Source organism: Pseudomassariella vexata (assembly GCF_002105095.1).
Source record: "Pseudomassariella vexata strain CBS 129021 chromosome Unknown BCR38scaffold_9, whole genome shotgun sequence".
Lineage (NCBI taxonomy): Eukaryota > Fungi > Ascomycota > Sordariomycetes > Amphisphaeriales > Pseudomassariaceae > Pseudomassariella > Pseudomassariella vexata.
The window spans coordinates 813,453-841,444 of record NW_024467964.1 but is presented as its reverse complement, the minus strand read 5'-3'; the positions used below and the strand labels follow the sequence as shown (position 1 = coordinate 841,444).

At 51.9% G+C, this 27,992-nt stretch overlaps 12 protein-coding genes across 12 annotated transcripts; 6 read left to right on the top strand and 6 right to left on the bottom strand.

Moving 5' to 3' along the window:
• Window positions 1–135: 135 nt before the first annotated feature.
• On the top strand, window positions 136–1,272 carry BCR38DRAFT_525320 (uncharacterized protein; the record flags this gene model as incomplete). The annotated part of the gene is made up of 2 exons (XM_040865316.1): window positions 136–411; window positions 520–1,272. 2 exons carry the CDS (start codon window positions 136–138, stop codon window positions 1,270–1,272), a joined length of 1,029 nt encoding a protein of 342 aa, XP_040714125.1.
• A 62-nt stretch (window positions 1,273–1,334) lies between these two features.
• Window positions 1,335–2,174, top strand: BCR38DRAFT_486557 (uncharacterized protein; the record flags this gene model as incomplete). Its single annotated transcript, XM_040864047.1, has 1 exon — window positions 1,335–2,174. One exon carries the CDS (start codon window positions 1,335–1,337, stop codon window positions 2,172–2,174), a length of 840 nt encoding a protein of 279 aa, XP_040714124.1.
• Window positions 2,175–2,786: 612 nt separating this feature from the next.
• Window positions 2,787–4,289, bottom strand: BCR38DRAFT_395097 (Sec20-domain-containing protein). Its single transcript, XM_040857625.1, has 2 exons — window positions 3,833–4,289; window positions 2,787–3,764 (listed from the first exon to the last, which is right to left on the bottom strand). The coding sequence occupies exons 1-2, from the start codon at window positions 4,159–4,161 to the stop codon at window positions 2,822–2,824; spliced, it is 1,272 nt and encodes a 423-aa protein (XP_040714123.1). The 5' UTR covers window positions 4,162–4,289; the 3' UTR covers window positions 2,787–2,821.
• Window positions 4,290–4,566: 277 nt separating this feature from the next.
• On the top strand, window positions 4,567–4,918 carry BCR38DRAFT_347037 (putative ribosomal protein YmL44, mitochondrial; the record flags this gene model as incomplete). The annotated part of the gene is made up of 2 exons (XM_040856301.1): window positions 4,567–4,747; window positions 4,803–4,918. The coding sequence occupies 2 exons, from the start codon at window positions 4,567–4,569 to the stop codon at window positions 4,916–4,918; spliced, it is 297 nt and encodes a 98-aa protein (XP_040714122.1).
• Window positions 4,919–5,200: 282 nt separating this feature from the next.
• Window positions 5,201–6,339, bottom strand: BCR38DRAFT_486554 (inorganic pyrophosphatase; the record flags this gene model as incomplete). The annotated part of the gene is made up of 5 exons (XM_040864046.1): window positions 5,201–5,342; window positions 5,399–5,482; window positions 5,545–5,888; window positions 5,958–6,077; window positions 6,157–6,339. 5 exons carry the CDS (start codon window positions 6,337–6,339, stop codon window positions 5,201–5,203), a joined length of 873 nt encoding a protein of 290 aa, XP_040714121.1.
• Window positions 6,340–7,519: 1,180 nt separating this feature from the next.
• Window positions 7,520–8,870, top strand: BCR38DRAFT_346057 (uncharacterized protein; the record flags this gene model as incomplete). Its single annotated transcript, XM_040856230.1, has 2 exons — window positions 7,520–7,661; window positions 7,723–8,870. The coding sequence occupies 2 exons, from the start codon at window positions 7,520–7,522 to the stop codon at window positions 8,868–8,870; spliced, it is 1,290 nt and encodes a 429-aa protein (XP_040714120.1).
• Window positions 8,871–11,075: 2,205 nt separating this feature from the next.
• BCR38DRAFT_486552 (Alpha/Beta hydrolase protein) lies at window positions 11,076–12,386 on the top strand (the record flags this gene model as incomplete). Its single annotated transcript, XM_040864045.1, has 3 exons — window positions 11,076–11,287; window positions 11,344–12,167; window positions 12,220–12,386. 3 exons carry the CDS (start codon window positions 11,076–11,078, stop codon window positions 12,384–12,386), a joined length of 1,203 nt encoding a protein of 400 aa, XP_040714119.1.
• Window positions 12,387–12,727: 341 nt separating this feature from the next.
• BCR38DRAFT_410716 (uncharacterized protein) lies at window positions 12,728–14,065 on the top strand (the record flags this gene model as incomplete). The annotated part of the gene is made up of 4 exons (XM_040858494.1): window positions 12,728–12,942; window positions 13,411–13,578; window positions 13,674–13,769; window positions 14,008–14,065. 4 exons carry the CDS (start codon window positions 12,728–12,730, stop codon window positions 14,063–14,065), a joined length of 537 nt encoding a protein of 178 aa, XP_040714118.1.
• Window positions 13,908–14,965, bottom strand: BCR38DRAFT_236441 (uncharacterized protein). Its single transcript, XM_040854361.1, has 3 exons — window positions 14,730–14,965; window positions 13,975–14,647; window positions 13,908–13,925 (listed from the first exon to the last, which is right to left on the bottom strand). The coding sequence occupies exons 1-2, from the start codon at window positions 14,852–14,854 to the stop codon at window positions 14,107–14,109; spliced, it is 666 nt and encodes a 221-aa protein (XP_040714117.1). The 5' UTR covers window positions 14,855–14,965; the 3' UTR covers window positions 13,908–13,925; window positions 13,975–14,106.
• Window positions 14,966–15,236: 271 nt separating this feature from the next.
• On the bottom strand, window positions 15,237–15,586 carry BCR38DRAFT_438006 (uncharacterized protein). Its single transcript, XM_040860562.1, has one exon. The coding sequence runs from the start codon at window positions 15,520–15,522 to the stop codon at window positions 15,292–15,294; it is 231 nt and encodes a 76-aa protein (XP_040714116.1). The 5' UTR covers window positions 15,523–15,586; the 3' UTR covers window positions 15,237–15,291.
• Window positions 15,587–15,599: 13 nt separating this feature from the next.
• Window positions 15,600–19,712, bottom strand: BCR38DRAFT_236386 (uncharacterized protein). Its single transcript, XM_040854360.1, has 4 exons — window positions 19,457–19,712; window positions 18,698–19,392; window positions 18,359–18,646; window positions 15,600–18,305 (listed from the first exon to the last, which is right to left on the bottom strand). The coding sequence occupies exons 1-4, from the start codon at window positions 19,491–19,493 to the stop codon at window positions 15,687–15,689; spliced, it is 3,639 nt and encodes a 1,212-aa protein (XP_040714115.1). The 5' UTR covers window positions 19,494–19,712; the 3' UTR covers window positions 15,600–15,686.
• Window positions 19,713–20,934: 1,222 nt separating this feature from the next.
• Window positions 20,935–23,652, bottom strand: BCR38DRAFT_346659 (uncharacterized protein; the record flags this gene model as incomplete). The annotated part of the gene is made up of 1 exon (XM_040856269.1): window positions 20,935–23,652. One exon carries the CDS (start codon window positions 23,650–23,652, stop codon window positions 20,935–20,937), a length of 2,718 nt encoding a protein of 905 aa, XP_040714114.1.
• Between the last annotated feature and the right edge of the window lie 4,340 nt (window positions 23,653–27,992).

Genomic DNA, 27,992 nt, shown 5'->3' with positions numbered 1-27,992 from the left:
TCTGAAGCCTGCTGTTGACCTACCCTTAATACCCTTTCATACCCCACTGTTGTTCCCTAGTTGTTAATACTGAATCTCAACGAAGCATCACCCCCCTCACTCCCCCCAAAAAACAGCAGCTGCAAGTCAATAAAGATGGATCCCCCCTCGCCAGCACCGTCAAACCTGGGTGGAGTCCTCCAATACGACCTGGAGCAGATCGCACAGTACAACAACGCGACGTCGAATCCGCGAGAGACGATAGCCACGTACAGCCCGTACGACTCGCAGCCTCACTCGCGCTTCACCAGCCCGATGCCCCAACAGATGCAGTACGGCCACGGGACCCCCCTTACCCAAGATGCCTACGGAAGCCCTTACCACTACCAGGATTACAGCCCGACCCCGTACCCTGACCTGCCCTTACAACAGGTGAGTAGTGATGTCCTCCAACCATTTCTTGAGACAAGTCGTGGTGACCCATGTTTACTTCTTCGCCCCGGGTTACTAGATGTAATTAATACTAACACGCATGAGCAGACCCCCAACCACTCATACAGCACACCTGCAACATCACCACCCACACCACCCACATCAGCATTAGCGTCAGGGGTAACAACACGCAGAGGGCGCGCCATGTCGCGGCAGCAGATGGACCACGACCCCCTGGGCGCACGATCAACCCGTGTGGAGAAATCGACGACGCCGCGAGCAAAACCCAAGGGCAAGAAGAAGAAGAAGAAGGCGGTGGGTGATGATGAGGATGGTCTCGGTCTGGAGGCGCCATTGTCGGTGCTGTGCAAGGACATAACCCACATCAAGGACACCGATATTGAATCATACGTGCATCGGTCCATCGAGGTGCGGCACGAGGAGGTGGAAAATTCCAAAGATCGCAAAATAAAGCGGCCTATGAACGCATTCATGCTGTACCGAAAAGCCTACCAAAACCGCGTCAAGGCGCTGCGGTCGCACGACAACCACCAGATTGTGTCGAAGGTGTGCGGCGCCAGTTGGCCCATGGAATCAGACGAAACTCAGAGTCAGTTCAACGAGTGGGCCAAGACGGAACGCGGCATGCACGCTGCAGCATGGCCAAACTACCGCTTTACCCCTGCCAAGGCGAAATCCAAGAAGAAGCCCGGTGCTCCGGGTTCCGACGATGACGGAAGCGATCTCAACGACTGGGACTACCAACATGAGCCGTGGGAAGAGCGACTCACTTGGCCGAATGGTCTCCCCCGGGCGCTCAGCGCATCAGCGGTAGGGCCGCTAGCAACGATCCAGATGTGAACTACCGTCAGCCCAGGTCCAATATGTACACACAGTACCACCAGCCCCTGGGTCCGGCCAGAATGCCTCCACAGTACTCCGGCGGCATTTCCAACTACCATTACTCCAACCCAGGCAAGCCCCTCCCGGCGCCGTACTCAGATAGCATGGTAAACGGCCAATACTACCAACAAACCATCGAGCCGCACCGCATGCCGCCGCAACAGCAGCAGCAACAGCAGCACTACAATATCCAGCCGCCCCAAGTAGAGGACGTATATTACATGCGGACCACGCACACCCCACCTTTACAACCGGGTTCCTACTCTTCATCTCCAGTTGAAGAGGGATACAACATGTACCCGCCCCCCTCGATGCAACCGCCGACCCCACAACATCACCAACCCCAATTCCAGCCAAAACACCACCACCCCCAACAACAACTTGACTTCTTCGCCTCGCCCTACCATCACCAAGCCACGCCTCCCCAGCCCATAAGCAGCGCCGAACACTTTGATAGCGACTACAACGCGCTGGGCGTGTACAGCGCTGACGAGGAGCAGTACGCGTTCAACCACGGTCCCTCGCCTCCGCCTCCAACTTCTGGTCCCAATGGGTTGCCTGGAGGAGGGGATTCGGCGCATTTTTATGCGGCGCATTTTGCAAACGAGGCTTTGGGTCAGGATCCCGTATTGGATCCGCAGTTGGAGGGGATGATGTTGAAGGGTGACGGCGAGGGTGCGACTGCTGCTGTGGATGCGGGGCAGGGGACAATTACTGCGGGAGGTGGTGGTATTGAGACTGCGAATGCAGATTTGGGGGGAGGTGTAGGTGTAGAAGAGGATTGGACCACGGAGCCTATCAATGTGGACGAGACGAATATTAACGAGCTTTTGGGGACGGGTGAAGCTTCCGAGACCTAGAGTGGTGAGACGACAAGGGGAAGTTTAGGAGAAGGTGGGAGGAGCGAAGGTGAAAGATTATTGTATGTATTATTTGGCATTCATTCATTAAGACATGCCTGCCGTTTGGGAAAAGAAGAAAATATGACGGAGAGAGGGAAAGAGTGGAATAGGTATTGCATTGGCATTGGTTGGGTTGGAGAAGCGTGGGAGTAAATCAACACAACACAGGCCATCTCATCTATCTCCTCCCCCTTGAATAAGACAGGATATCGAGACATAATGGATGAGCTGTTTCGAGCATAGTTGATGGAATAGATAGAAAACTGCCGAGGCAGTGAAAGTGTAGAGAAACATGTTTTCTGTTTGCCCCATTTCTTGTGATCGTGGGCACTCTTAAACTAGATGGGTAGCTTCGCTATTGCTTCCCACTGTCCTTAAACATGTAGCTCTCGTCGTTGCTCGAGCCTTGCCCCTGAGTGACCATCAATCCATATGATTCCTAAGTAGGTGTACCCTTTTAATTATGGGATTCCTGCTTCGCAATCGAGCATAAAGTATCAGTGATTTATGCTAGCAAATATCAGTGCGGCTTTTGATGCGTATACGTGGCTTCAAGGATTGAAAGGAGATGAAAATGTCAAAATATGTGTCTTGTTTTCTCTCATCTACAGTTCGTCCCTAGCTATTTCATTTTCTGGTACTGTATCCACGTGAATCTCCTCCTCCAAGACCCGTTTCACAGGGTTCGGTTGTTCATCATCCTCGGATTCCCTCAGTACCGTCTCGTCCTTCATGTTTGCATCCAGCGTTTCTTCGAGTTCGGATTTAGGAGGTTCCTCCGAAGCAGCCTTGGCATCCGTCGCATCGTCAATCATCTGCCCGACCTGCTCAGTCATCGACTCTGGATCCGCAGTCTCCCGCGACCGCCTGAGCTCCTCCTCACCACCCCGTATCGTATGTACCCCCTCGTTATTCATCTCCACCGACTGCACCCCGGGCCTCACCCCAGGCGACTCCAACCCCAGATCCAGCGATCCGCCATCACCGTGTAGTCCAACCCCCTTCGACACCCCCACCGCCCCCCTGAAAACCAACTTCAGGGGCAGCCACACAAGCCACCACATGGGCCCATAGACAAACCTCCTAAACACCAACCACGAAATCGTTGCCCCAAGCAAATAAAACGACGACTGCAAGTACCACGTATCGCTCTTCTGGCTCTTCATCAAGGTCCCCAGCAGCTCCCGCGAACTAGATAGCATCGAGTCAAGCGACGAGTACGTCTCGGACAGCTGCGTGAGCGCCGCCGTCGATTCCTGCAGCGTCTGGCGGGCGAACTGGGACCGCGACAGCTCCGAGGCCATCATGTCGTGTGTTCGCCTTAGGGCCTGTGTCACGTCGCTGCTTGCGCTGAGGGTTTGGTCTTCTTTGGACATTTCGCTGCCGCCCAGGGGTTGCCTACGCCGGGATTTGATGGACGGGGCAGGGGAGGAGGCACCCGATCGGGGCGAGGCGAAGGAGGCGAAGAGGAGTTCGCGTTCGTGCTTTTGGGCGAGTTGGAGGTTGCGCTTGGCGGTGATTTGGGCTTTGCGAAAAGACACTCGACACCTGTATTTTGCGTATTAGACATGTGTGCCGTTTATCGTGACTTGGTATAACTGGGCCAGCTGGCCTACCTCTGCAGTTCCCCCTTGAGCCTCTGGGCCCCATCCGTCAATCTGGTCTTGTCATGCTGCAAGTCGTCCCTGCCCGGCGGGATATCCACCGCCTCATCCATCAACAGTTCGAGCTCCTCCTCCTGCTCGCGGAGGATCTGGTTGATTTCATCGCTCAGTTCCGATCCGACATTGTCATCTTCCCCTGCACCGAGGGGTACGGAACCGGGTTGGAAGTTGAAGTTGGCGAGGCGGTCTATCAACTCCTTGAGCTGGGATGTGGCATCTTGGAGGGTTGTAAGTCGGTCATGCAAATCCGCAAACCGCTGCTCGAGGACTTCGGACGTCATGTTTGCGAACAAGTTATTGATGTCAGTCGATAATGCACGTCAGTGCACAACGTACAGCGTCATTTGCAATTTTCTTGAGAGAAAGTTGGCCTTTTCGCTTCAATTTCAGGTTACTGGGTAGTTTGACTTCATAAATCGGTGACGTTGAATTCAAGGTCGATTCCTGGCTTGATGCATCTGCACCGCCACTGGACCTGGATTTGAGCCACATCCAGCCGAGACTTGCTGAAATCGCAAAGTTCGGATAATCCACCAGTGTTTTCATTTGTGGACGCTTTGAAGCACGGCACAAAACTCACTCCAAAGTCACCCGTTGACTTGAGGTGCTTATACGGCGGGATACTGAAGCTGCTATACCGTGAGCTTCAAGCATTATCCCAATTCTACCCGGACAGCCAGCCCAGCATGATCACGAGGTTCATCACCGAGGTGAACGCCAAGTTCAACCCCTTCTCTGTGGCCTCGAGATCCACCCGCTTATTCCTCTCCTCGTTGCCGTCGGATGCACGAAGCACCGGCATGAAGATCAACGCGAAGCTCCTGCCGCAGACATCGAAAGAGACGGCCTCGCTGATGGTTAAGTTCAGTACGTGCGCCGACTACGAACCGACAACTACACATTTACTAACGTGACACCACAGAGGATGGCAAGGAGATGGATTTGAACGGCGAGCAATTGGGCATCAAGGGCATCATCGAGGAGGTCGACCGCCATTCTCGTGCACTACAAAAACAAGCAGACCTGACGGACGGTTAACAGGTGAGAGGTGATGCTATGGCATGTATATCAAGCACGGGCAGGCGTTGGGGAATCATCACAGAGAAGTAACTTTGTACATTGTGTCAAGAATATGTGTATTGTTCTCGATGGCTGCAACAGGCCAACCACAAGTTCAAGCGGCTTTAGTCGTCATCATGTCCCTGGGTTAACCTACGGAGTTGCGTAGAAGGGGATATACTGCAGCCAAATTCGCTCAGAATTGTGGCGGCTAAATATCCGCAAGAACTTTTGTCTACCAAATCCAGGACATGCACGGGTTTATGCCGCAGCACCACTGATGAAGAACCACTTGTCGATCGACGCGTCGATCTTCTCGGGGATAAGTTCCTCGTTCGGGGGCAGGGGAGGCAGCTGGTTCGAGCTAACGCGGGAAGGCGAGTTGGCAACGGTCAAGTTTTGGCTACAGAGTGGCCTTGTTAGCGTCCTTTCATCCCTCCAGGGTTTGACGTTACTTACATCGAGATGTCACCGGGCTGGGTCTTGCCAGTGATCAGTCGGTCCCAAGCCTCACCACACTCGCGAATCACATCCATGGCATAGCTGCACATGCAATTAGTAGGGTCTTCGAATATTGGTCGTCGCAACGTTAAAGGGCGCCTTACGACTTGTTTTTGCACTCGCCGGTGAAGGCGAACTGGTTCTCGGGCTTTCCGTCGGGGATCTTGTAAATACGGAACCACTCGTTGGTGGCACGGAGAAGGCCGGGGAGGTGGCGCTCGACATCCTCGACGTCGTTGAGCTTGGGGGCCAGAGGGTCGTTGACATCAACGACAATGACCTTCCAGTCAGTCTCCTCCTCGTCAAGCAGGGCCATGACACCGAGAACCTTGACTTGCTTGACTTGACCAACATAGCCGACAAGCTCGCCGATCTCGCAGACATCGAGCGGGTCATTGTCACCACGGGCCTTGGTCTCGGGGTGAATGGCGTTGGGGTCCTCCCAGGTCTAGATAGTTCGTGTCAGATCTTGCGGAAACGCACAAGAAATATAAACGCAGTGGCGGTGTTGTGTTACCTGAGGGAAGGCACCGTAGTTCCAGAGGTAGCCCTTGTGGGGAAAGCAATTGCGGACGAATCGAAGCTTTCCCTTCTTGGTGTCCTGCTTGATGGGGTTGAGAAGCTCATCCTTGGAGATCTGTAGAGCGGGTGTCAGCTGAAATCGATAACCAAACGCAAAACCAGTCCTGCAGTTGTAGTCGGGGTGTGATGCTGACCTCGAGCTTGGCGTTGGTCCATCGGGGAATCTCGACAACCATGTTCAGGATAGTCTGCTCGGCATTGGCGTAGAGAGGAATGTCGTGGAAGGGCGAGACGGGCACGCCATCCTTCTCGATGTAGACGCGGTGCTCCAAGGTGTTGGGAGCTCCCTTCTTGCGGACCGTGAACTGAGAAGCCATTGTGGACGACGAGTCGGCGATGTGTAGCTTGTTGTTAATGGAAACGGAAGCTGAGCTCGATAAATGTCGAGCTATTTGGGCGGAACGTTGAGACGCAATTTTGACTCTGGGAACACTGCTACCAGATAAAAATGCAGATGAAGATTGTGATGTGGAGGGACGAAAATTGGCCGAAGAGGAAACCATGCGGGAAGGGGGAGGAGGGGCACACTTTCCCTGGCAGCCAGGATCAAAGGGTCCCGCCAGCGCGATGGTGCGATTGGCCCGACGCAGTCCTATAAGCGGGCGAGTCAATATGCCCGCCGTTAGAGAAAGATGTGGCTGCCGTGAAGACGAGAGCTGCTGCCGGGCTATATGCAAACTCTGCCTCACAGGTCGTTGGGATAACATAAACACAATAATAACTACAAGAAAGGAGGGACAAGTGATTGTAATACAGAAGACAGGTATACCGACAAGGGGCTCGTGACGGCAGCTAGAGTTAATGGCAGATGATCGGCTTCAGATGCGGGTGTTACCTACGTCCAATATCTTGCATCAGCAGAAACTGAACTACCCAGACGACCGAAGCTCGGCGGCAGATATATCAAATCGATCCTTGTCCATTTCGGACTTCAGCCACGGCCTCTAGCCACTGCAAACAACACTATTACAGAGCAAATATGGTGCCCTACAGCGTCAACTCGCGCTCAGGGTGTACTGTGGGACGAACGCAGAACCAGATATTATCCATTCATAACTACCTTGGTGAAGAACTTAGAGCATATTTCGGGAGAGTTGTATCTGTTGCCTAAAACACTTTGAACCACCGGTGGTGTGGCTTGGTATGGTTGCTCAATATGGCTTTCCCAAGAGCAGGCACGGATTGCTTCTGCAATCTGTATGCTTCATTATGTCGAACTAGCTGTATGATAAACCGACATTATATCTTTCGTCAAAGCACTTGCGTTTCACTGAACCGGACCGGCTTGCTGGAGATGATGATGTCGTTGATCTTTGGACGAACCAAGTCGCCGATAAGATAAGGTGCCGAATTTCTTGAGTTGACGGAGGGCGAGGACTTTGGATGTCGAGCGCGCTTTCGGAGATGGATCTTTTTGTCACTACGTAAAAAAATCACGATCCTCACAAGTCCTCCTTCCGTGTCATGTCTTCGCTCGCACGGGCAGTTCGAAGCATCATGACGACCGAAATCAAGAAGGTTCCCATCCCCCCCCACGGCGTCGACTACCGGGGCAAAGTCGTCCTGGCCCCCATGGTGCGCTCCGGCGAGCTGCCATCGCGACTCCTCGCCCTGCACTACGGCGCTGATCTGGTATGGGGTGAGTTATCTCGTCACGAGAATCTATAAGCTTGCTGTTACTAACCGTGCACATCGTGTAGGCCCCGAAACTGTCGACAAAGCCATGATTGGCACAACGCGCAAGGTACACGAAGCCACGAATACTGTCATGTGGACGCGAAAGGCGTCGCATGGCGCGAAAGAGCCGTCAGCAGATGTTAAAGAGAGCATTATCTTCAACATGCATCCTGAGAAGGAGGGGCGGAAACTCATCTTCCAGATGGGCACCGCAAATCCGGACCTCGCCGTCGAAGCAGCAAAATTGGTGGCGGCAGATGTGGCAGGCATCGATGTGAATGCCGGCTGTCCGAAACCTTTTAGCGTACACTGCGGGATGGGAGCTGGGTTACTCAAGACGCCCGATCTGCTATGCTCCATTTTGGAGGCGCTGGTCAAGAACATCGCCTCCGAGTTCGAGATTGGCATCAGCGTCAAGATCAGGATTCTCGAGACTCCATCCGAGACTGAGGCTCTCGTCAGAAAGCTGGTTGCCACAGGGATCACTGGTCTAACTGTCCACTGCCGAACGACACCCATGCGGCCCCGGGAACGTGCGATTCGAGGCCAGCTACGTATGGTCGCGGATATTTGCCACAAGGCCGGCGTCGCATGTGTGATGAACGGCGACGTGGAAGACAGAGACCATGGTTTACAACTGATGGAAGAATTTGGTACAGACGGTGCCATGATTGCGACCTGCGCCGAGAAAAACTCGAGCTGTTTCAGGACCAAAGCTGACGGGGGTGCGGTTCCTTGGAAAGATGTTGTCGAGCAGTATATACAGTACGCAATGGAGGTTGAGAACAAGTTCGGCAACACTAAATTCCTATTGACTCAAATCATTCCTGGAAAAGCACCGGTTTATCGGTCCATCAGCCCCTGCAAGAGCTATACAAAGATATGCGAGACGCTTGGCCTCGAGTCTCTCTTGGAACGGGCGCGAGATGTTGACGAGAAACTCGGTATCGACCCCGAGAGTGGTCCCAAGAAGAACCAGCAGGCACTGCAAAAGGCAGCTCAACAGGGACAAGAAAAGAAGAACAAGAATCCTAACCAGACTGCCCTTGCCGCAGGGGGCCAGAAGGCCCAATTTAGAAAACAAGACAAGAAGAGTTTATCGAACCGAGGCGTCCAGGTGCAGCCTGGAACACAACAAACAGAAGGGATGGCGGCTGTCATTCCGACTTAAAGGGTATCAGGGAAATTCTTGCATCAATAGGCGTATGAGTTTGCTAGCATTTGAGGAAGTTGGAGGAAGATACCGCTGGCTTGACCAGCCATAGAGGTATCACGGATTCTTGAAAAATTATACCGCGGTGCTATGGAAAACATGAGCAAAAGGCAATATGGTTGTAGAGCCAGCAAGTAGGACAGGTGCAGTTGATTTGTAACTATAGTCAGCTGCGTTGCCTTTTGGGGCAACCCAACCTGCACATGGCGGCGGGTTGAAATCAACAAAACACGCAATTTACAACACTCAACTCTTTCGCTATGCCCGAACGCAAGACTCGAATCAAGTGGAATACGAAACAACAAGCAGTGATACCAGGAGAAAATGAGATCATCCAGCCAGGATGCCAAGCTGCCAAATCCCAACACCTCATTCCCCATACTTCAATAGATCTGGATTCGAAATTTCCTTGAAGCTGGAATAACCCTGGATATGCGTCAACAAAACATGTTCCCGCTTCTTACCATCCACACACCCTTTCCCGCGGCCCTCTCAAGTAGCTGACTTCCATCAGCAACTATATCACCCAACCGGTGGTACCCACGGACCGGTACTTGATGAAGCGCCAACTGTTCTGCAAGGTATTCCACCTTCTTCAGCTTCGCATGGTTTTTCTTGGCGATATCCTGCGCAGAGAACATGAAGTATTCATGCACCCCGACCAGAATACCATCAAAGTCACTCTGGATCTTGCTCCCACGGAGTTCACCTTGTATCGCGATATCCCGGCCCAATTTTGATAGCTTGTCAGGGTGACTGTGCCTCTTCATCATATCCCAGAAGGTCCAGGCATTTTGCTTAAATAGTTGAACGTAACGGGAGCAAACGCCAATGTACTCATTGTGCCACATTGCCTTTGCAAAGATGATACAACATGATAGATTTCAGCAAACAGGGCGAGAGGCCTCAGCAGCATGGGATATCTGCTTCGTCATCTTCATGCTCTTCTCCCACAATCCAATCTGCTTATTCCACGTAAGGAAGATTTTCTAGAGAAAACACCATCATGTCCTCTCCGGGGCAGGAACAACTCGGTTCCGAAGAATACTGCCAGCCGCCGATCACGGCGATCTCAATCCGGTCGTCGTCTGCGATGGGAGTATATGGACTGGTTTTCCTTATTGTATTGGACGTTCGAAGCATGATGGCTTGAGTGCGCAAATCAGTATTCGACAGTGACTTTGCTGCTCGGTGGTCGAACAATGGAGGATGAAGTGATGATCTCGCACAATAGTATCTCAAGAGTTGAATTGAACAAAGGAGATATTGGTGAAACAGGCCGGATGTACAACCCAGGCAATTCACGGAATACTCTTTGCGTATCGAGCCATTCCATCAGGGGTCGGATAGCTATAAGAAGTCGGCGGGGTTATTTATGCTCCGCCTGAAGGCGCGGCAAGGCCTACATAGGCATCCAGAGCAAGTTGGTCGAATAGATCTAAGGTTAGACGAATGATCCTCAGCTTACTTGAGTAACCAAGATCGCACAGTGTTACCTACCAACTTGGGACGCTTGTCCGCTTCAGTACTGTAGAGGCATGCTGGGTTCCGTATGCTCACTGTCAAATGAGAAACCTTTCCTGATTCCACAAGGCCATACATACGTTGGGCAAATGTGTCCAAAGACACAGCAATAAAAGATGTTTTTCACATCAAACGCGAAAAAGAAAAAAAAATAACATCAAAGGAACGTAAACATGTAACTTAGACAGGGAGTTACGATCGAAGTGAGGTTGAACAGCCAAGAGCGTTGCAGCGGGTGAACATTTCAGGGTCCAAGGTATGATGTCAACCCCACACATCCCGCTATCCAATATCCCCACGAACCAAATGAAGAATCAGTCGCAAACAACCTGCTTTGTCCTCGCAATATGCGGCTCTAAGGGACGTCGAATCAATCATCGAGGCTCTATTTCCTCTTTCGCTCATTTTCTTCCTGTCCGCAGCTCAAGTAGAAGGAGGCTTGAAGCGCGACTTCCGCGGCTGCAGTGGGATTCCCCATGATGCGGCACATCACGTCAAGACCGAGACTTCCAGATTGTTCACAATAAGAAGTTCTACGTACACTCATACATGCACATCCGCAGAAAGGCTATCATAGTGACGGACCAATACCGAGTTCGTTCACAATCTGTCGTTTGGGCGCAATCAACTCAAGTCACTATGAGTGATCTCCAGAAAGCCTGGGCCAAATCCAGGCTCAGTAGTGGAATGAGTCCTGACGCCTTCGACGAGCGGGAGGAAGAGGAGGATGGCTATCTTACCGAGATGCCAGAACCAACCTTTGAGGATGATTCTTCGAGTGCATCTTCGGCCTCGTCGACGGGAACCATCATACCCTCTCCAAGCAGAAACTTATTCGCGAGACCGCAGGGGTGAGTACACAACCCGCTCATGAACATCAAGCACATGTTGCTAACTCAATTGCCAGTGTGCCGAGAGGAAGGACATTGCAGCAGATACCTTGGACAACATATTTTGAGAGGGAGCTGTTTCTGAAAACGGAGGATGCGCCATCGAGTCCCACTCTGCATGCTTACCTGATATCCCCCGTGGATAAAGGGCCCCTATTCGTGATGCACCACGGCGCCGGTTCATCGGGGCTGTCTTTCGCCGTTGTGGGCTCCGAGATCCGAAAGCGTCAGCCGTCAGCAGGTATACTGTCCGCGGATGCACGGGGTCATGGATCGACCACCAATCCCGACAGTGACAAGCTTGACCTGAGCCTGGCCACGTTATCAAAAGATCTACTTTCCGTCATCAAGTCGACGAAGGAAGAAATGAAGTGGAAGGAGCTGCCTTCTATTATATTGGTTGGCCATTCTCTGGGCGGCGCTGTCGTAACCGAGCTTGCCATGTCGGGGGCACTCGGTAATGCACTCCTGGGATATGTCGTTCTTGATGTGGTGGAGGGATCTGCTATGGATGCCTTGCAGAGCATGCAGACGTATCTATCGACGCGACCGAATGGATTCGCGACCCTGGAGGCGGGCATCGAGTGGCATGTGAGATCAAGAACGATTCGCAACTCGGTTTCAGCCCGCACCAGCGTACCAGCATTGCTGAGTCAGGACGAGGTACGGACCGACTCACGGCCTTGGAAGTGGCGGACGGATCTTGCCAGCACACAACCGTTTTGGGAAAACTGGTTCGTCGGTCTGAGCAAGAAGTTCCTAGGGGCAAGGGGTGGAAAACTGCTGCTCCTGGCAGGAACGGATAGACTAGACACGGAGTTGACGATTGGCCAGATGCAAGGTATGTGCATTCACTTTGCGCACATAGTTTCACTACTGACTCGAGAACGTAGGAAAGTATGCTTTGCAGGTCTTCCCAGAGGCTGGCCACTTCATACACGAGGATTTGCCTGAAAAGACGGCAGTATCGCTGGTGGACTTCCATCGCCGAAATGATAGAAGTGCCCTCGTGCTACCACCCAAAGTGTCGGACTTGCTGAGGCAGGGCAAGAAGGTCTAATAGATAAGAGATATCATGCTTAGACATAATATCGCATATCACTCCTGTGTTTGATAAACATAACTCTAAATCTCTTTGTATGGCTCCGGTCATGACAAATTCAGAGCGTTCGCTGAGCACCGAAAGGGGAAAGAGACGGAAAATAAATAAGACAAGGAGAACGATATCAAGAAGGCCCACGACGTACCCGGGTGTTTTCGCCCGCCATCCTCCCCGTCTGCGAACTGGCTAGATGCAACTGCCTACCACTGAGATTATTACCGCGCCACCCAATGAGGACGAATTGTTGGGAATCATACGACTATATATTTCTGGCCTGGGTGGAAAACATGTCACTCACCATGCACTCGCCGTCTTTAGTTCTTTCCCTAGACAATGGCAAACCAAACTGTCTGCGTGACATATACAATCTATTCTATGCGTTAGAAGCTCCTGTGCCTACTCCTAGTGCTATGTATAATTCATACATGTACTGTCATCCCACCCATGCGATGGGCAACCATCCTTCCCTCCCCGGCTCTGAGGGCGTCAGTTTTGTGGCATCAACACCAGCGAGGTGTGTCTATCATCAACATATTTGATTTTCATGATCCAACACACGCCATGGATTTTCAAAGGATATCTTCAACCATGATGACACCATAGATGGTGACAATATGTACACCAACTCCGCAGATCTGTATGTTGGTCCCCCCTTTCCACTTGTTTGGAAATACATGACCAACGCCATTAGAGCAAATGGAATCACAGGCCTTTCGTACTTCAAATCGCAGTATCGAGTTTCATTTGCTCGCTCGAGTAAGCTGGCCAATCGGATATTGGGTTGGGAAGAAGTGGCCACCACTATACTCAACTTCGTCTTCTGAGCTCGCCTACTTGTACCCAAACATGTCACTTTAGCTGAGCGTTCATGCAAAAAAAGGCACAAAATAGTATCGCCATGGTAAATAATATCTGTTGGCTACCATCACCTAGTGAAATTGTGTTATCTACACTAATAGGGGACTGTACTCCCGTATGCTAGGCATGGCCGTCAAGGGAACATATCAAAACCACATATCTTCCACTTCAATGCACTATTTCTTCACCGATCAACTGACCCTCGCGCAGAAACTGCCAGCGACGAGAAACGGTGTTCCAATACCGCATCTTCCTGTACAGCCTCAACAGAAGGGAACGTCAAAATCCCGTAGTTAGCCTTCATTCGGAACACTAGAGCAGCCTTATAATCGCTCGCGAGGTCTCTGGCAACTCACTCGTAGGCTGTCTTTGAGATGGGCGTCTTAGCGTTAGTAAGGTCTCCGACGTAGAGCATCTTGCGGACGGATTCGAGGACGAGAGCGACGCGGACGTGCTTGTCTTCCTGGTCCATGAGCCCCCACGGTACGTTTGCATGTAATCCAGCCCGTCGTCCACGAGCTTATGTACGGAACCGCAATCCGATACATCTGGCCTGTCTCAGCCTGTGCAGCTGTGCAGGGGGTTAAGGCGGTTCTTCCTGTACGCTGTGATGTCGACTTTGCCGCATGAAGGTCAAACCTGGAGATTGTTAACGTGCGTGGGGTAAAGACGGATCTATGTCACATACCTTTCTGCAGCATTGAGCTGTGAGGTGTTCTAGCGTGGCGGCAGCCAATGGTACCTGCCCCCAATGTGTGTCGTTGCTTCCTCTAAGCTAATTGTGGGAGAACGACCCAACACAGTGAGCTCATTCATAAAATCAGACCAGCTCAGCACTCCCAGACTCGACCAAACCCTTCGCATCAGACCACCGCAAAATAAAGATATCCCCATGCTGCCCGGCTGCCGCCCCATCCACATCCGTCCCTTTCCCCCTGACAACCACATCCCTCAACAACCGTATAAAAACGGCCGTATCCACATCGGGCGTGTCAATCATGCTAATATTCCCCGAAGTATCATTCAAGTTCTGCAAGCTGGCCGGAAACGACGACAGGAACGAAGACAAGTAATGGTGATGGAGCAGGGCCTGGTGTCTTGTGGCATACGCAAGCTCCGTGGAAGAGAGACGCAGCCGGAGATCGGCCGTGGACAGGTAGTGCAAGGTGTGCTTGTCGATCTTGGCGACGCGGGCGCGCAGGTAGCTGCGCACGAGGAACTTGAAGCGCTCCAGCTCCGTCTGGATCACGATGAGGGCAAAGTTGGTCTTGGGGTCCATGTCGCCCGTCATTTCTTCGACTTTTTCGATTTGCTTCTTGATGCGGTCGTTAATGCGCTCGAAGAGACCGTCTGCTGGCCAGCTTTGTCGTCAAGTCACGTCAGTATGAAATGCATCTTGACGGCCATGAGGGTCTTCATGGGCACATGAAGAGCGCTGCTTACTCGAGGAGCTCGGGGGCTGATCTTTCAGCTATCCAGGCGCGTGTCAAAGCCTGAAGGTCGCGGGTCTCGACTGGGATGGAATCAAAGGTCGGATCGACCTCACGCAGGATGTCATCGATGTCCATACTGGGCAAAGTTTAGAAAAACTAGAAGAGGTGTTGCTCAATTCACTATTGTACGTCTCGACTTAGGAGGGAGTTGCGACTGGGAACGTCGCGTCAAATCAAGCGCGACTTCCTGAAGTCCATTGAGCGGGGGCGGGGGCATCGAGAACGGAGGAGCTTTCTTTGGAGCAATTGGATGCGGGTGGCAGTGCCATCTTCTCAGCCAAATATACCAATCACCACCGCCATACCAAAAGTTCCAGACTTTCTCTATTAAAGGCTGATAAGGTGGTTTCGATCTGATTGAGTGCCTCTTCGAGGATTCCCGTCACATGATAAAATGGGCAAACTGGAGTTGTCCAGTTGCGAAGCAAGTGCTGTGTACAACTTGCTCATTCAGCTGCAAAGGGGCGGTACACCTCTACACTGGCCCAATCGCAGACTCCAGAGATGACAATCTATATTGTACTTGTTATGCTAATTCTGTCTTCTCCGTATCTCCTCCGCATGCATCTATAAAGGGACCTACACTCGATGACCCAGCCATGCCAGTCTTGTAAAGCAACAGCAATATTCGACATCTTGGCCTGCACATGCGAGCTAGTATCCCTCAATATCACAACATCTTCTTCCCACAGAGCTCGACAATAAGATAACGCTCTGGCTCCCAAGAGAAAGCCGACTCCCATAACCCATTTTCGGAGGTATAATGCGCCGTTGCAAGCCCCTCTGTCCTTCTGTGTATCGAGCTCCCCATCCCCCATCCCCCCCCCCCCAAAAAAAAAAAAATAAAGAAATGAAAATGTCATAGCAGTGGCGTGTTCGTAGCAAATGCCGATGTACAGCGCATTAATCAGTCATTAGTCTGTACGTACCTCGCTGGGCTGGGTTGCCTAAGCCTGGACACTGCCCTCGCCATAACGGGCGGGATAATCGCCGACGGTTTTTGCCTATTAGTGCGCAGAGCAAGGCGCCTGATTGCCTCGACACGCTTCTGCTCGAACACCTTGCTCCTCTCCTGTTCTCGGGCCATGTGCTTCATCCGGCATTGTTGATCTTGTGCCGCCTCTGCCTTAATTCTGTCATGGTGAAGGTTCTTTTCCGCTCTCGTCCATGTGGCGTCCAGTTTGCGTGCGATGAGCTCGGACACGCAGGTTGGCGGTTCATCTGGCTGTCTTTCGACGGTCGATCCTCCCCAGAAGCATTCAAATGTCAGCTTGGCTTGATTCTTGACGTCGTCGGTACCCCAAACAACGACGGTGTCACCATGGTGTAGTTTCATCCAGTATTTGGCTGGTGCTCTGTTGTTCTTCGGCTCATTTGGTTGCAGGGGGTTGTTGTTGATGCGTATGCCATTTGTAGCTTTCGTAGATATGTAGAACGAGAACGAGTCTGGTTCTGGGGATGCACGCAAGGTTGTGCTTCCCACTGCTGGGGGGTCCCAAGGACGGAAGTCATTCGTCGATGCGGCGTATCCATCCTTCCACAACAAGATTCTGAATGCATACTTGGGCACTCTGCTTTCTGAGCCATGCATATATCTAATGGTATTATCACGCTCCCGGCCCCATGCGAGAATAGGGTCTGTCACGGGAATAGAGATTCCAGAAACCACAGATCCGGGATCAGACGTGAAGCGTGCTACCACCGTCTTGGGAAGTGACGATGCCGGTGGTCCGGATATTTGGCTCTCTGGCGGTAAAGTGTCCGGGATCGACTCCGCGTCATCCATAACTGGAGGAGGCGCGGTTGGTGGCAGATCCCAACCATCATTCTCTCCAACAGAACGACTATCTCGACGAAGAAAAGGTTGGCGGGTTTCAGTGATCGTGTCGGATACCAGGTTGGTTTTCTGTGTTGGTGGGAAGTATTTCATGGCGAGGTCCCACAGTGGTGACTTGCCAGGACTGAATTCTTCGCCCCTCTTCTCCGCCGCCCTAACGAATGCAGTATACTGAAGATGGGTCATTTCAGGGTAGTCAAGATGCCATGTCTGCTTGTCGCGCCCATCCCAGAATGTTGTTTTGTGCACAGGATAGTCGATCTGCCGACCCGAGTCACTCTTGGCAATTTGAGGCACGCTTGCATGCAAGCTGTTTTGTTCTTCGTCATCTGACAGGGCATCCTCGCCTCCTTTGGATTTAAGCCGCTTGATGAACGGCATGGGATTTGACCCAGACGAGCCGTCAAACTCGTCACTTGTGTCGTACGCCGCACGAACACGCTTGCTGGTGTTCACATCGCTGATTCTAGATCGAAGGTATTCGGATTCCGTGCGAGCCAAGGACTTCATGTTAAGGTTCTCCATAATGGACTCGGCTCCTCCGAGGCTTTGCGATCCAAACTCACTCGCGACGCTCCGTGAGTTGTCGCGGGACCTTGAGTTGCTAGACCCAAGAAGGCCGCGGGGCTGTTGGCGTTTTTGTTTCGGAGTTTCCATTTCCTCGGACTCGAAACTGTCGAGAATTTCAGGCTCCAGTATCTTAGTTTCTTCGAAAATTGATGTTGACATGGGCAAGTTGAGGCGGTCTTCGGGGACTGCGCCAGAGCTGCCGATGGCTGAGACCTCTCCCCATAAGCGATTTTCTTGAGGCTGGTTGAAAGTGTAGTTCTCCTTATCATCCTCATATTCGATGGAGAAGTCTGGCTCCGGCTCCAACAACTCGCTTACTCCGCCATCAGCAAGCCCGTGCTGCCTGTCCGTCAAGCTCAGTTGAGAAGCACCCTGCTCCAGCCCATCGTCGTCGGATATCACGTCAGGGGATTTGGCGGCGTTGACAATTTCCGGTTCGCTTAGCCATGGGTGTACTTGCAGCTCTGCTATTGTTGCCCGCGTCTCAGGACGTCGGTCAATCATACACAATAGGAAGTCGATTCCCTCGTTGGATACCTCATTTTCCATCAGAGGCATCGTGTTGAGGGGCTTGGTCATGATGTGGTGCAATAGCTCCGTATAGCTGATCCCATTCTTAACAGGGAACGGCGGGCAGCCAGTGAGGGCATAAAAAAGCACCCCACCCAGAGACCACACATCCACTGCATGGTCATATCGTTCCCTCGTGGCCCTTGGAGCTCGTTGGCGGACCCTTCGGCCATGCTCATCGTAAGTGCTATACTCAGAATAAACCTCTGGAGCGCAGTAAAGTAAGGTGCCACAGAAGGTTTTCAGGAAGGTTTGCTCGGTGTCAATCATCTTGGACAGCCCAAAATCAGTCAGCTTGACAACAAAATCGGGCCTCGTCGACTCGATGAGGATGTTGTCTGGCTTGACATCGCGATGGGTAATCTTGTTGTCGTGAAGGTATCCCAAGGCATCAATCAGCTGTCTGGCCATCACTTTGACAAAAGGTTCCTTGATTGCCCCGTGATCCTGGACCAGCTTGCCCAGGTCACCTTCCGGGACGTACTCCATGATGATTATGAACTGATGGAGATCCCAGTCAAAATGCTCGATGTACTGCACGATATTTTTCTAAGCCGTGTTAGTAACGGTTGGTGGAGTCAGGAATGGGACAATATACTAACGTGCTGGACCGCCTGCATGATCTTCATCTCATTTTCGACCTTCTGGTCAAGGACGCCGTTCTTCATGAATTTTCGTTTGTCAAGCTCCTTTGCCGCGTAGGGCAGGCCGTCGTATTTCGATGCCACTTTGTACACAGTCGCAAACGCACCTTTACCAATCACTCCTACGCGGTTGTACTTCTCACCACCGCGCCATTCACGTGGGAGACGTTCAGCATTGTCCTGTATGATGTCGTCCATGGGACCGGTGGGACCGTTCTTCTGGAATGGAGGCGGGAATAAATTGACCTTGTTGGCTTCAGTAACAGCGGGTGCTTGTTGGTTGGGGGCACAACTTACATGGCCACTCGGCCCTGGGCCAATGGTGCGATCCAGCGAAACCTCTTCCTTCTGGAATAGTCGCAAATACCTTCTTAAGTTTCTCAGGTAAGCCTGCTGGAGGTCTCCATCGCGGCGGGGAATTCGGACAATAAAAGTAAGATCCTGCGCGTTCTCGTGCATGAATATTTTGATGGTTGAACCACTTTCGAGCATCCGTTTGTTGGCGCCAGTCTTACTATCTTTCTTTTTCAACAAGACATCGTCAACAATTGTGCCGTTGGTTGACTGATCCTCGAGCATGACAACACCGTACTTGTTCACATAGATGCGAAAGTGAATGTTGCTCAGTCGCCTAAGAGGGTCGTTCAAGAAGCAGATGTCGCATCGCGAGGCGTTCCGACCGAAGGTGAAGCCAAGCTGCGGGCTCTTCGCTGTCGAGGAAAGCTTGAGCACGATAGCGTGGTCTCCCATGCCGCGAGTACGGCCGAATTCGCGCGCGCCATCCTCCAGATACAAGTCGGCGTCGATGGCATCTGCCGTGTACCTGCCGGTTATGTGGGGGCTGTATTCGGTCTCATTCGCAATTCTCTGCACTTCTCGGCTGGCATTCTCGGTGTTGGGGTATAGGAGGCACACGATGTCGGCGATGTCTTCGTCGGAGAAGCCCGAGTTCTGCTTCCCTAGGCGACGCGGGTCGAGGGCGTTCTGAGTTGCTAAAAAGACGTACACATATCAGACATGTTGCTTAAGCGAAGACAGAGGAACTCGGAATCGCACCTTGCTGCGTAGTTTGGGAGTCATCATTTGAATCCATTGGAAGAAGCTACGAGCAAATAGCCCAACAGGCAGACCCAATCAGCAAGCTCCAGCCGTTGCGAATGGTCGCGAGGATGAGAGAGCTCAAATTGCGTGGAATTGGTTACCGACTGCAAGAAGATAGTTCCAGCAGTCGGTGGTCGTCGAAGCCAATGGTATCTAATAGTGCTAGCTTGCCTAGCGCCTGAAGAGCTCCGAAACTTTATGGCGCGCTCATGCGAAGGAGTTCCAAGTTGGAGATGGTTAAACTCTTTGGTCGCGATGCACGGTGGGGTTGGTTGGTTGGTTGCCGTTGCTGTGGTTGCACGGGAGTTCGTTTACAAATCTGAGCGGTGTTACTCTCCCTAGCAACAATCGCGGAAGCTCGACGAAACGTTCTCTTGGAGGATTAGAGGAAGACCATAGTGTCCATGGAGGACGTGGCAGTCAAGAAGTGTTATATCAGGTGAGCGAAGGTGAGCAGGCGGAGGCAGGACTGGAAGACATCACAAGGACTCGATAATGCTGTCCCAATCTTTAGTGGGAAGGTCTCAGTCGGATGCACGCTGTGACGAGCACGAGGCGGCGCTGAATCTTGGGGAGGGAGAACAAGATGGAGACAATCGATTGGCCGCGGTAGCCCAGGATAACCCCCACCCGTCAGCCTAAGCGATTCTGGGCATAGAGCCAGGGCGGGCAGTGACGATCGAGTCGACGAACAACTCCCAAGCATTTGCAGGTTGGGGAAGGTGGCACCTATGAAGTTGCTAGCTTATTCTTATTCTTGGTTAGAGTTTTAACCCCCCACAGTGACCCCGGCGAGAACAGATGACAGCCAGGGACCTGGGTGAGTTTGTCAGACGTTTCACTGCAACGGCAACTGTAACTCTAACCTCTGAAACGACGCTCTCTACCTCCTCAAGACCTGCAAGTTGTACAAGTAGTTCCGAGGTGAAGTTGGGTACTATTTTCTACAAATTCTAAGTGATGGTTGGAGCTAGCTACACATTCAGGCGCATAAGAGGGCCTCATTGCAAGTTGCCACTACCAAATATTTGCCACACGAGAGGCCTCAAATTGCTCATGTGCTTGTTGGCTGTGCCGCTGGCATTTTTACACCAAGTCGTCAAGATCAAAAATGCGAAGGAGAAGAGAGAGAGAGAGAGAGCATTTTGGGCACATTTTCCCCACGTGATGTAACTGGTTGAGATTGAAGTCAGACTACTAAGTCGGCTTCACTGAGGCTTTTCAAGATTCAAATTCCAACCCATGATTTATTTTAATTAGGTATCCTGTGATCGCCTCCCACCGATTGGCCATGCTTATGCAAATTATTAATTGTGATGTGGTTTCCCTGCTCCGTTTTGCACTATAAATACAAGAAAATCCATGAGTCTAATGGTAGTACTAAGTACTCTATACATATTTTTCAGTTTTCCGTGACAATCATAAATTTTTTTTCAACCAAAGAACAAGGATGACTTCTTCTTCTTTGGTTTCTTATCCATATCCTTCAAAATGTCGTCAAACGTGCTTCCACCTTGCGATCCCTGTCGGCCGCCGCTGCCAGTGGACTCCGGGGAGGCCACCGATCCTGCGTCGTGTAAGTTGCTCGAGGATACGCTTCGCCCCATGAATGCGCTCGTGGGACGAGAAGCATGTGGCCGGGTCTCTCCGGCACTGAAGATGCGCGAGCCCCGGCGGTCTATGGAGGCATAGCCGGGAACGGGCAGCTCTTCGAGGCCCATGATGATACTGGACCGATAGGCAGATCTACCACCTGGCGAGTTGGTTCTTGGCCGGAGAGCCGGACTTGGCGAAACTCCAGGCGATGATTCGCTGTGTTCTGCCGTTTGAGAGCTGCCCGGGTCCATATCGGTAAACACGCTTTGCGGCGCCTGCAGGGGCGAGAAGGGTAGTTCCTGAACTGGTGGTGCAGCATTTGCATCGGCTTCCCACCGTTTTGCCGCCTCCCAGCAGTGGCTTCTGTGGTAGATGGCCTCGATGGAGAACTCAACAGAATCAGCATTGAGCTCCACAATGCCGCCACCGCCCGACACTTCGTACCACTTCTTGCGAACTTCAGGGGCATCACCCAGCCAAGGGGGATGACCTTTGGGCGGTTGACAGAGGAAGTACTCGACGGCGTCGGTGAACTTCAGGCCTGGGGCATCAACCACTAGCATTGGCAATGACTGGATGACAACGTAGAGGAAGAGCCAGTGCCCGATTCGCTGCTCGACCATCTCGCTAACGGACTTACCCTTGGCTTCTTTCTGCTCGAATTCCATGTACTCGTCCAAGAAAGGATTTTTCTGCATCAGAGTGTCGAAGTTGTACGACTTGTTCAAGATGAGCAAGAATTCGTTCTCTTGCAGATTCTTCTCCAGTCTCGCCTGGTCCTTCTGTGGCAGATCGTAGTAGTTATCCTTGACCGACTTCATATCGGGGAGCTTGGGAACATCGAAAGGAAGTGGAGGGAGGACAGGTGGCGACGATTGATCAAACTCTCCCAGAACTCTGCGCAGAGCTGCAATGGCTGGCCTCTTGTCGTCGCTCTCCATATCATCGGCGCTCTGGTCAATGACACGAGGGGTAATCGATTCGCGATCAACGGTCAAATCGTAGAGCGCACAAAGATCCGTGTAAAGAATCTTCAGCACTAGTCGATTCAGACCACTCTCGGTGAAGGGGTTCTTCTTACTGCGAGCTTTCGGTGGCCAACTCCCAAAGCTGGCTTTGTAATAAGTGAGAACGAATTGCCTCATACGATTGAACGACTTCCTCCAGATATTGAACTTGACAGTCTTGTACTCGGTCAGCGACGTAGAGTTGGCGGTTCCGGAGAAGAGGGATGGGAAGTCGAAAGCCTCGAGGCGGTTGTTGACTGCATTCTGGTGGGTGAGAAGTTCCAGATGCGCACGCTCGAGTTTTTGCCGCGTGGAGGGAGACACCTGCTCCCACAAGGGAGAGTTGAGGTCCCGAATGACAGTATATTTGCCCACTGCATGCGTAAAGGCCTCGTTCCACAGGTCCCATGAGCGCATACGTTCGCCGAGTACAAGCGCCTCTAATGTCTTCTCTCGGCTATGTCGCACATCAGCCAGCGCCATCTGATCCATAAAAAAGCCAAAGCTCATGTCCACCGCATCTCCAAAATTGGAACCATCGGCGTTAGTAAACTCGAACTCTACCAACAGGCCTGCAACTCGCGTGAAGGCGCTGAAGAGAGAAGGTTGCGCTTTGGTTCCCACTAATGGTTGTCCCGTTAGGAAGGCAAACAGGTTTCGGATGGACATCATTCGGTCCAGGTCTGGAGTCGAACCAGCCATAGTAACCGGTATGTATAGTCTCGACTCGCCAGGCGTCTGGCTTTCAGACAAAGGCGGCGACGCCTGCCCCACATCATCGACCGAGAGGCTCTGACGGCCGTTGAAACTGCGGGTGCGGGACCGTCCCGAGCTTGTTGGCGATGTGAGGTCGGCGGAGAGGAGGTCGGCAAATCCGAGCGAGTTGTCAATGACAAAAGGCGGAACTCTGAACGAAGGACCCTGCCCAGATCCCTGGGGATGTAAGAAGACCAGAACACTGCCCCCTTCATTCCAGAGCTCAGGCACCCTATCGCCGCTAGTGAGAAAAACCGTGTTGTAGTCCGCCTTGGTCTCATCGAGGATCCATGCGGCAGAAGTGCTCGGCGTCCCCCTGATGTCCTGAGAATTCGACCTCGATCGGTGTTGTCCTGGCAGCCAGCTCCTTCTCAGCCGCCCACGTCTGTCACCTTCCCTGCCTGGGCTTTGACTACCGTTACTCGAAGACGGTCGAGGGCTTGGGGCAGCTATAGCCGCCGAAACGTTGCGAGCTCCGGGCAAGGGCACGAGCCTGTTGCTTTGCGGTTGTGCCGACGAGCTCCGTCCACGGGCTGCGGGGGAAGAAGGTCTAGCGTCGAGACCAGGCTTCTGGAGGGAAAAGCTCTGGCTTCCGCTCTGGCTTCCACTCTGTAAAGAACTACTTCTTCGCCTCTGAACTTTTGGGATCGGAGGTTGTTGCTTGGCGAGCTCGAGCGATGGCTTCGTTTCCTTGAAGTTGAAAGCGTTATCTGGTGAAGTCTTTGCCGTGGTCGGCGGCGGTGGAGGCGGTTGTGAAGGCTGTTCTGGCATCAGCTGTTTCAGAAACCTCATTCTTGCAGCTGGAGCATCGTGTTGCTCAGACTTGGCTCTCTGATGGCCGAGAGTATTGAGATTTGAGGAGAAGGAGAATGTCCCGCTGGCCGGGGGGTTGTTGCCGTGAGTGAGTGAGTTGATCTGGTCTTGGATCGGTGAGTCTTGAGAGACTGGTTTTCGGGGGACGGGTTCTGTGGGTGAGGGGCTTATTAGTGATGGGAATAGCGAAGATAATGACGAGGAGGAGAAGGACGAGAAGCGCTCCAGTCTCGACCTTTTCTTCCGCAAGCCAGGAGCAGCGCCGCCGGGTGACGGCATGAGACCACCCGACTGATAGCCGACGCTCATGCCAGCACAGTCGACCATTGCAACTTTATTAAGCACGCTAGACGCCGCTTCCGTCGTGTCGACCAAGTTTCTGGGCTCCGAGCTGGGTGCTAGCTCTTCGGCAGAAACTCTCTTGGTATTGATCTCTTTCTCCTGCCCGTGCTCCCCGTCTTGTTTGTCGTTGTTGATATCTTGAATCGAAGGAGAAGAAATGAGATGATTATGGCCGTTGCTGGCGCAATGCGACTTACTTGAAGACATGCTTGGTTCTTAAACCAGTGACTTCCTCAGGGGTAACAAGCCTCTGATCCCACTACAGCAACGCAAGACCACTTATTAATAAGGATTCGCAAGCGTTGGGGGCTGCGGCTCGAAGTGGCTCCTCGACGCGTGCCGAAAACCGTGCCCGCAACGGAACTATTGTGTGGGGAGGCCTGGGAGTCGGTTACGTTTCGGCGAATAGCGATCATTCGTTCCACTGGTAAGACTGGGGACTTTGGTGTTGAACGTGCTTCGAAAAGATGATGGAGTACGCGCAAGCAGACCTGCTCTAAAAGTAGCTTGTGGATCAGGAGAAGGGCTTTGCAAAACCCGCAGTCGGCAGGTCGGATTCAACGGTTAAGAAATGATGAAAACAACCAACAGAGGCACCTTGCTTCCCAGCGTCAAAAGAATATGTTAGCTCGAGACCGGGGTTGAAGACAGCAAAATGACAAAATCGTGGATCGCCCAACATCGAAGGAAGGAGACGGGTGATGCGCGGTGTTTTATTAGATTATGGGCCATGGCGAGTCCTACCTAGCCAAGGCCGTTTCCTCCGCTCTCTCTGCAACCCGGATGTCAAAAAGCGGGCGCAGAGAAAATGACAAGAGCAGGGCCAGCGAAAACAACAGCGCGAGGCTCAGCTAGGCTCAGCTAGATGCTGGGTGGAGAAGCCGACGCCATATCATACGTGCCAACTTGCGACTTTGGCAACCAACAGGAGCAACGGGTGGTTGAGAATGGAAAGGGTAAAGACCCATGACGCAGACGTGCAGTTGCTGGCAATTCACACCATACCAGGGATCCCTGGCCAGGATCGATCACAGGATGCAGGCGAAAAAGAGTGGCTGCCAAGCTTTTCTCCACGCCGTAGTTTTTGTTCAGCGTTGATCGCTGCTGCAGTCATCTGGTTGGCGGCTTTCAGGATCAACGTACAAAATCAAGTGCACCTCCCTTCATCCAGTCGAATGAGGCGATCTTTCCCAGTCCAACCAACGACAACAAATTTCTGCCTGAATTGAAGGGTTAGCAACACCCAGATTTGATTCTCGGCAGGTCAGCCGGATACTTTCTTCTGGCAGCTGAGAGCCACAACATACACTAGGGGCTCCAAAAAAAAAAAGGGTTGTAGTTAAAGAATCGAGAACAAAAGACCAGCTCACGTGCTTCGCTGGCTGCTGCTAAATATAACTAGCCAGCAGAGATTTCCCGAAGGTCCAAGGTCACGATGCACAAGACCCTTGAACCTTGATTCAACTGGCCTGGTGAACGAAGTACCGGCATACGATGCTACATACCTACTATGTACCTAGATAATGCGACACTTTGTGCTCCCGAGACCGAAGCTGGCCAAGAACTTCTCTTCACATTATTTCTAGAAGCCTATTATGCATCGTGGTGTCTCTATGTTGTCACACCATTGGCGACTCACTATTTTGAAAACTTATCGCCCCATCAATGCAACGCTTCGTCCGAAGCTTCCGCTCATGCTTATGCACCGAGGACAACAGCCGCAGCGGAGCTGCCCGTTGACTGGTAGGTTTCCAGCCTTACCTTCCAGACTTTAGATGACTGCGTGCAAGATATTCGTGGTTGCTGACGGGCTGTTACATCCCGCTTCGCCGCCTCACGCCATCAATCTGCTCTACTGATTTACTGCACATACCCATCCTCTCAAATGCTAGCCGCAAATATTTCATATTTTCCGAGTCATGAATTCCGCGGACTGTGACGGCTTTCCACCATATTGCGAGTTATTCGTCAGGTCGAGGCGCAGGGCCAGCGCCACCATCCATAGCGTAATCTATAATCGTAAACAAATAATACAGATGTGGATATTTCTTTCGAACTCTTGTCCATCTACTCGTAATACCTGCCCGGCTCTCCGGAACTGAAAACAACTCGGACAATTAAAGTTGGGTTGGCCAAGCAATTTGGAATGCCAACCCTGTAGCTGGTCCACCTAGACCTTATCAATAACCCAGTCCTGTACGGAGTCTATAAGTATCTTGGCATAGTACTGCTTTGGGGCTAGCAGAGTAATTAAACAATAGTATCTAGCTGTCAAATAATCGGGTTACTAGTTTGTGCTTACTCATTTCTCGTCAGTCGTAACTTTGCCAATGAACTACACCGCTCACTATACACTGCGCCCTGATCACATAAAAATCCAATTTTGTTACTGGTGCTAACAAGCAGCTCTCAATGGAGTAATCGCATCTACTACTGCCGCTTGTCCCTTTTCGGCTTGACCGAGCAATGTGCTGTTTGTGGCTGTTCATGGCCCAACCATCATCCAGTACTGACAAGGTGCAGAGCCGAGCCTTTTCCAAAGCCAATTCACCAAGTGAAGATATCAGGATATATGTCGGCTCAATCATTCATGGCTCTGTACAAACGCTTAACATCCTCTAGAGCTCTGTTTCTTCTCTTCCAAATGCTCATCGCGTGACCTCGGCCTCCACGGCTGACTGACCATGGATTCAATAGATCCTGCACTCCTCTCCTGTAGCTTAGCCATGGCCTCCAGCCAGAACAGCCTGCGGATCCATCTACCTCACAGGAATCTCTGGGCTTGGACTCTCAACTGTACAAGAAGGACTGGCCATCTGACAATACCACAGCTCAGCCTACAAGTGTGTACGTGCTAAGATGATATTGGTCAAGTCAATTCTCCGCTGAATCCTGGATCCCCGGAAGCGGAATTATCAGCCGACTTCGTGTGGTCTGACTTCATCGAAATGGCATATTTGACATCCCTAAGCCCTAGGCAGCCAGTCCCAAACCGACGAGTCCATCTGACGCTGATCGTGGGATCCATAAGCCGTGCGCGAAGCCTGCTTTTGCATGTTTCCTAGCTTATTCATCCGCGCCCAGCGGGACAAAAACGAGAAAGAAAAAAAGGCAACGGTGACTCACGGCGTCTGGCGGTAGCCTTGATGAGGAAAACAGGAGCCTGTTGCGGATGCAGAGTGCGCAAAGTCCCGGTCAACGTGTCACTGTCACTTTATCTTAACGTCTTTGCTGCGCTCACCTTCAACCTCGGTGTGATTTCGCAGCAGTGAGTAAGGGCTGCAAACCGTAGCTGATTTCATCGGCCGGTCCCTATGCATTCGAACAAAACTTTGTGAGCGGAGATTTGACTCTTCAACCAGTACAAAACAGACCCCCTTTCGCTCATCTGTTCCCGATGTCTCGGAACCACTTTGAAATAGGAGCAAAAGCGTGTACGACAGTGCCCATCCAGTGCTCTCCTTTGCCTTGCCATGGGTTACTTACTAAAATCCCCATCAGTGAACTTTCTAAGGAGGAGCATCGTCGAATCTGCTTCTTCCAAGTACCTACGGGCAGTCCCACAATGCTCAGAGCAGCCTCGAAAGCTGATCTTCTGCGTTCATGTGCTGTCAACACTCTTGACCTGAATATGAAAGTGGATCTGCAAGACTTCACAGCTGGCAGCATACGAAAGCTAGATATGTTTATCCTGTGGGGCCCACGTGGCACACCATCAGTCCTTTTCGTGACTGGGTCGCTACTCTAATATACATCGCCACGGACCTACCCGGAGCATGCTTTCCAGGAGTTCATGGAACGCCAAATATATTCAAAGTCTAGAATATTCCCAGCGTTCGATGAAGCATTGATGCAGTTCAGCAAGCTATACAGCCGAAGCTCCAAATATTCGCGCATCGTAGACGTCACCAAACCCTCTCCTGAACAGGCCATGCTAAAATTTACGTAGAAATACTTGATTCAGCAAACGCGCAGAG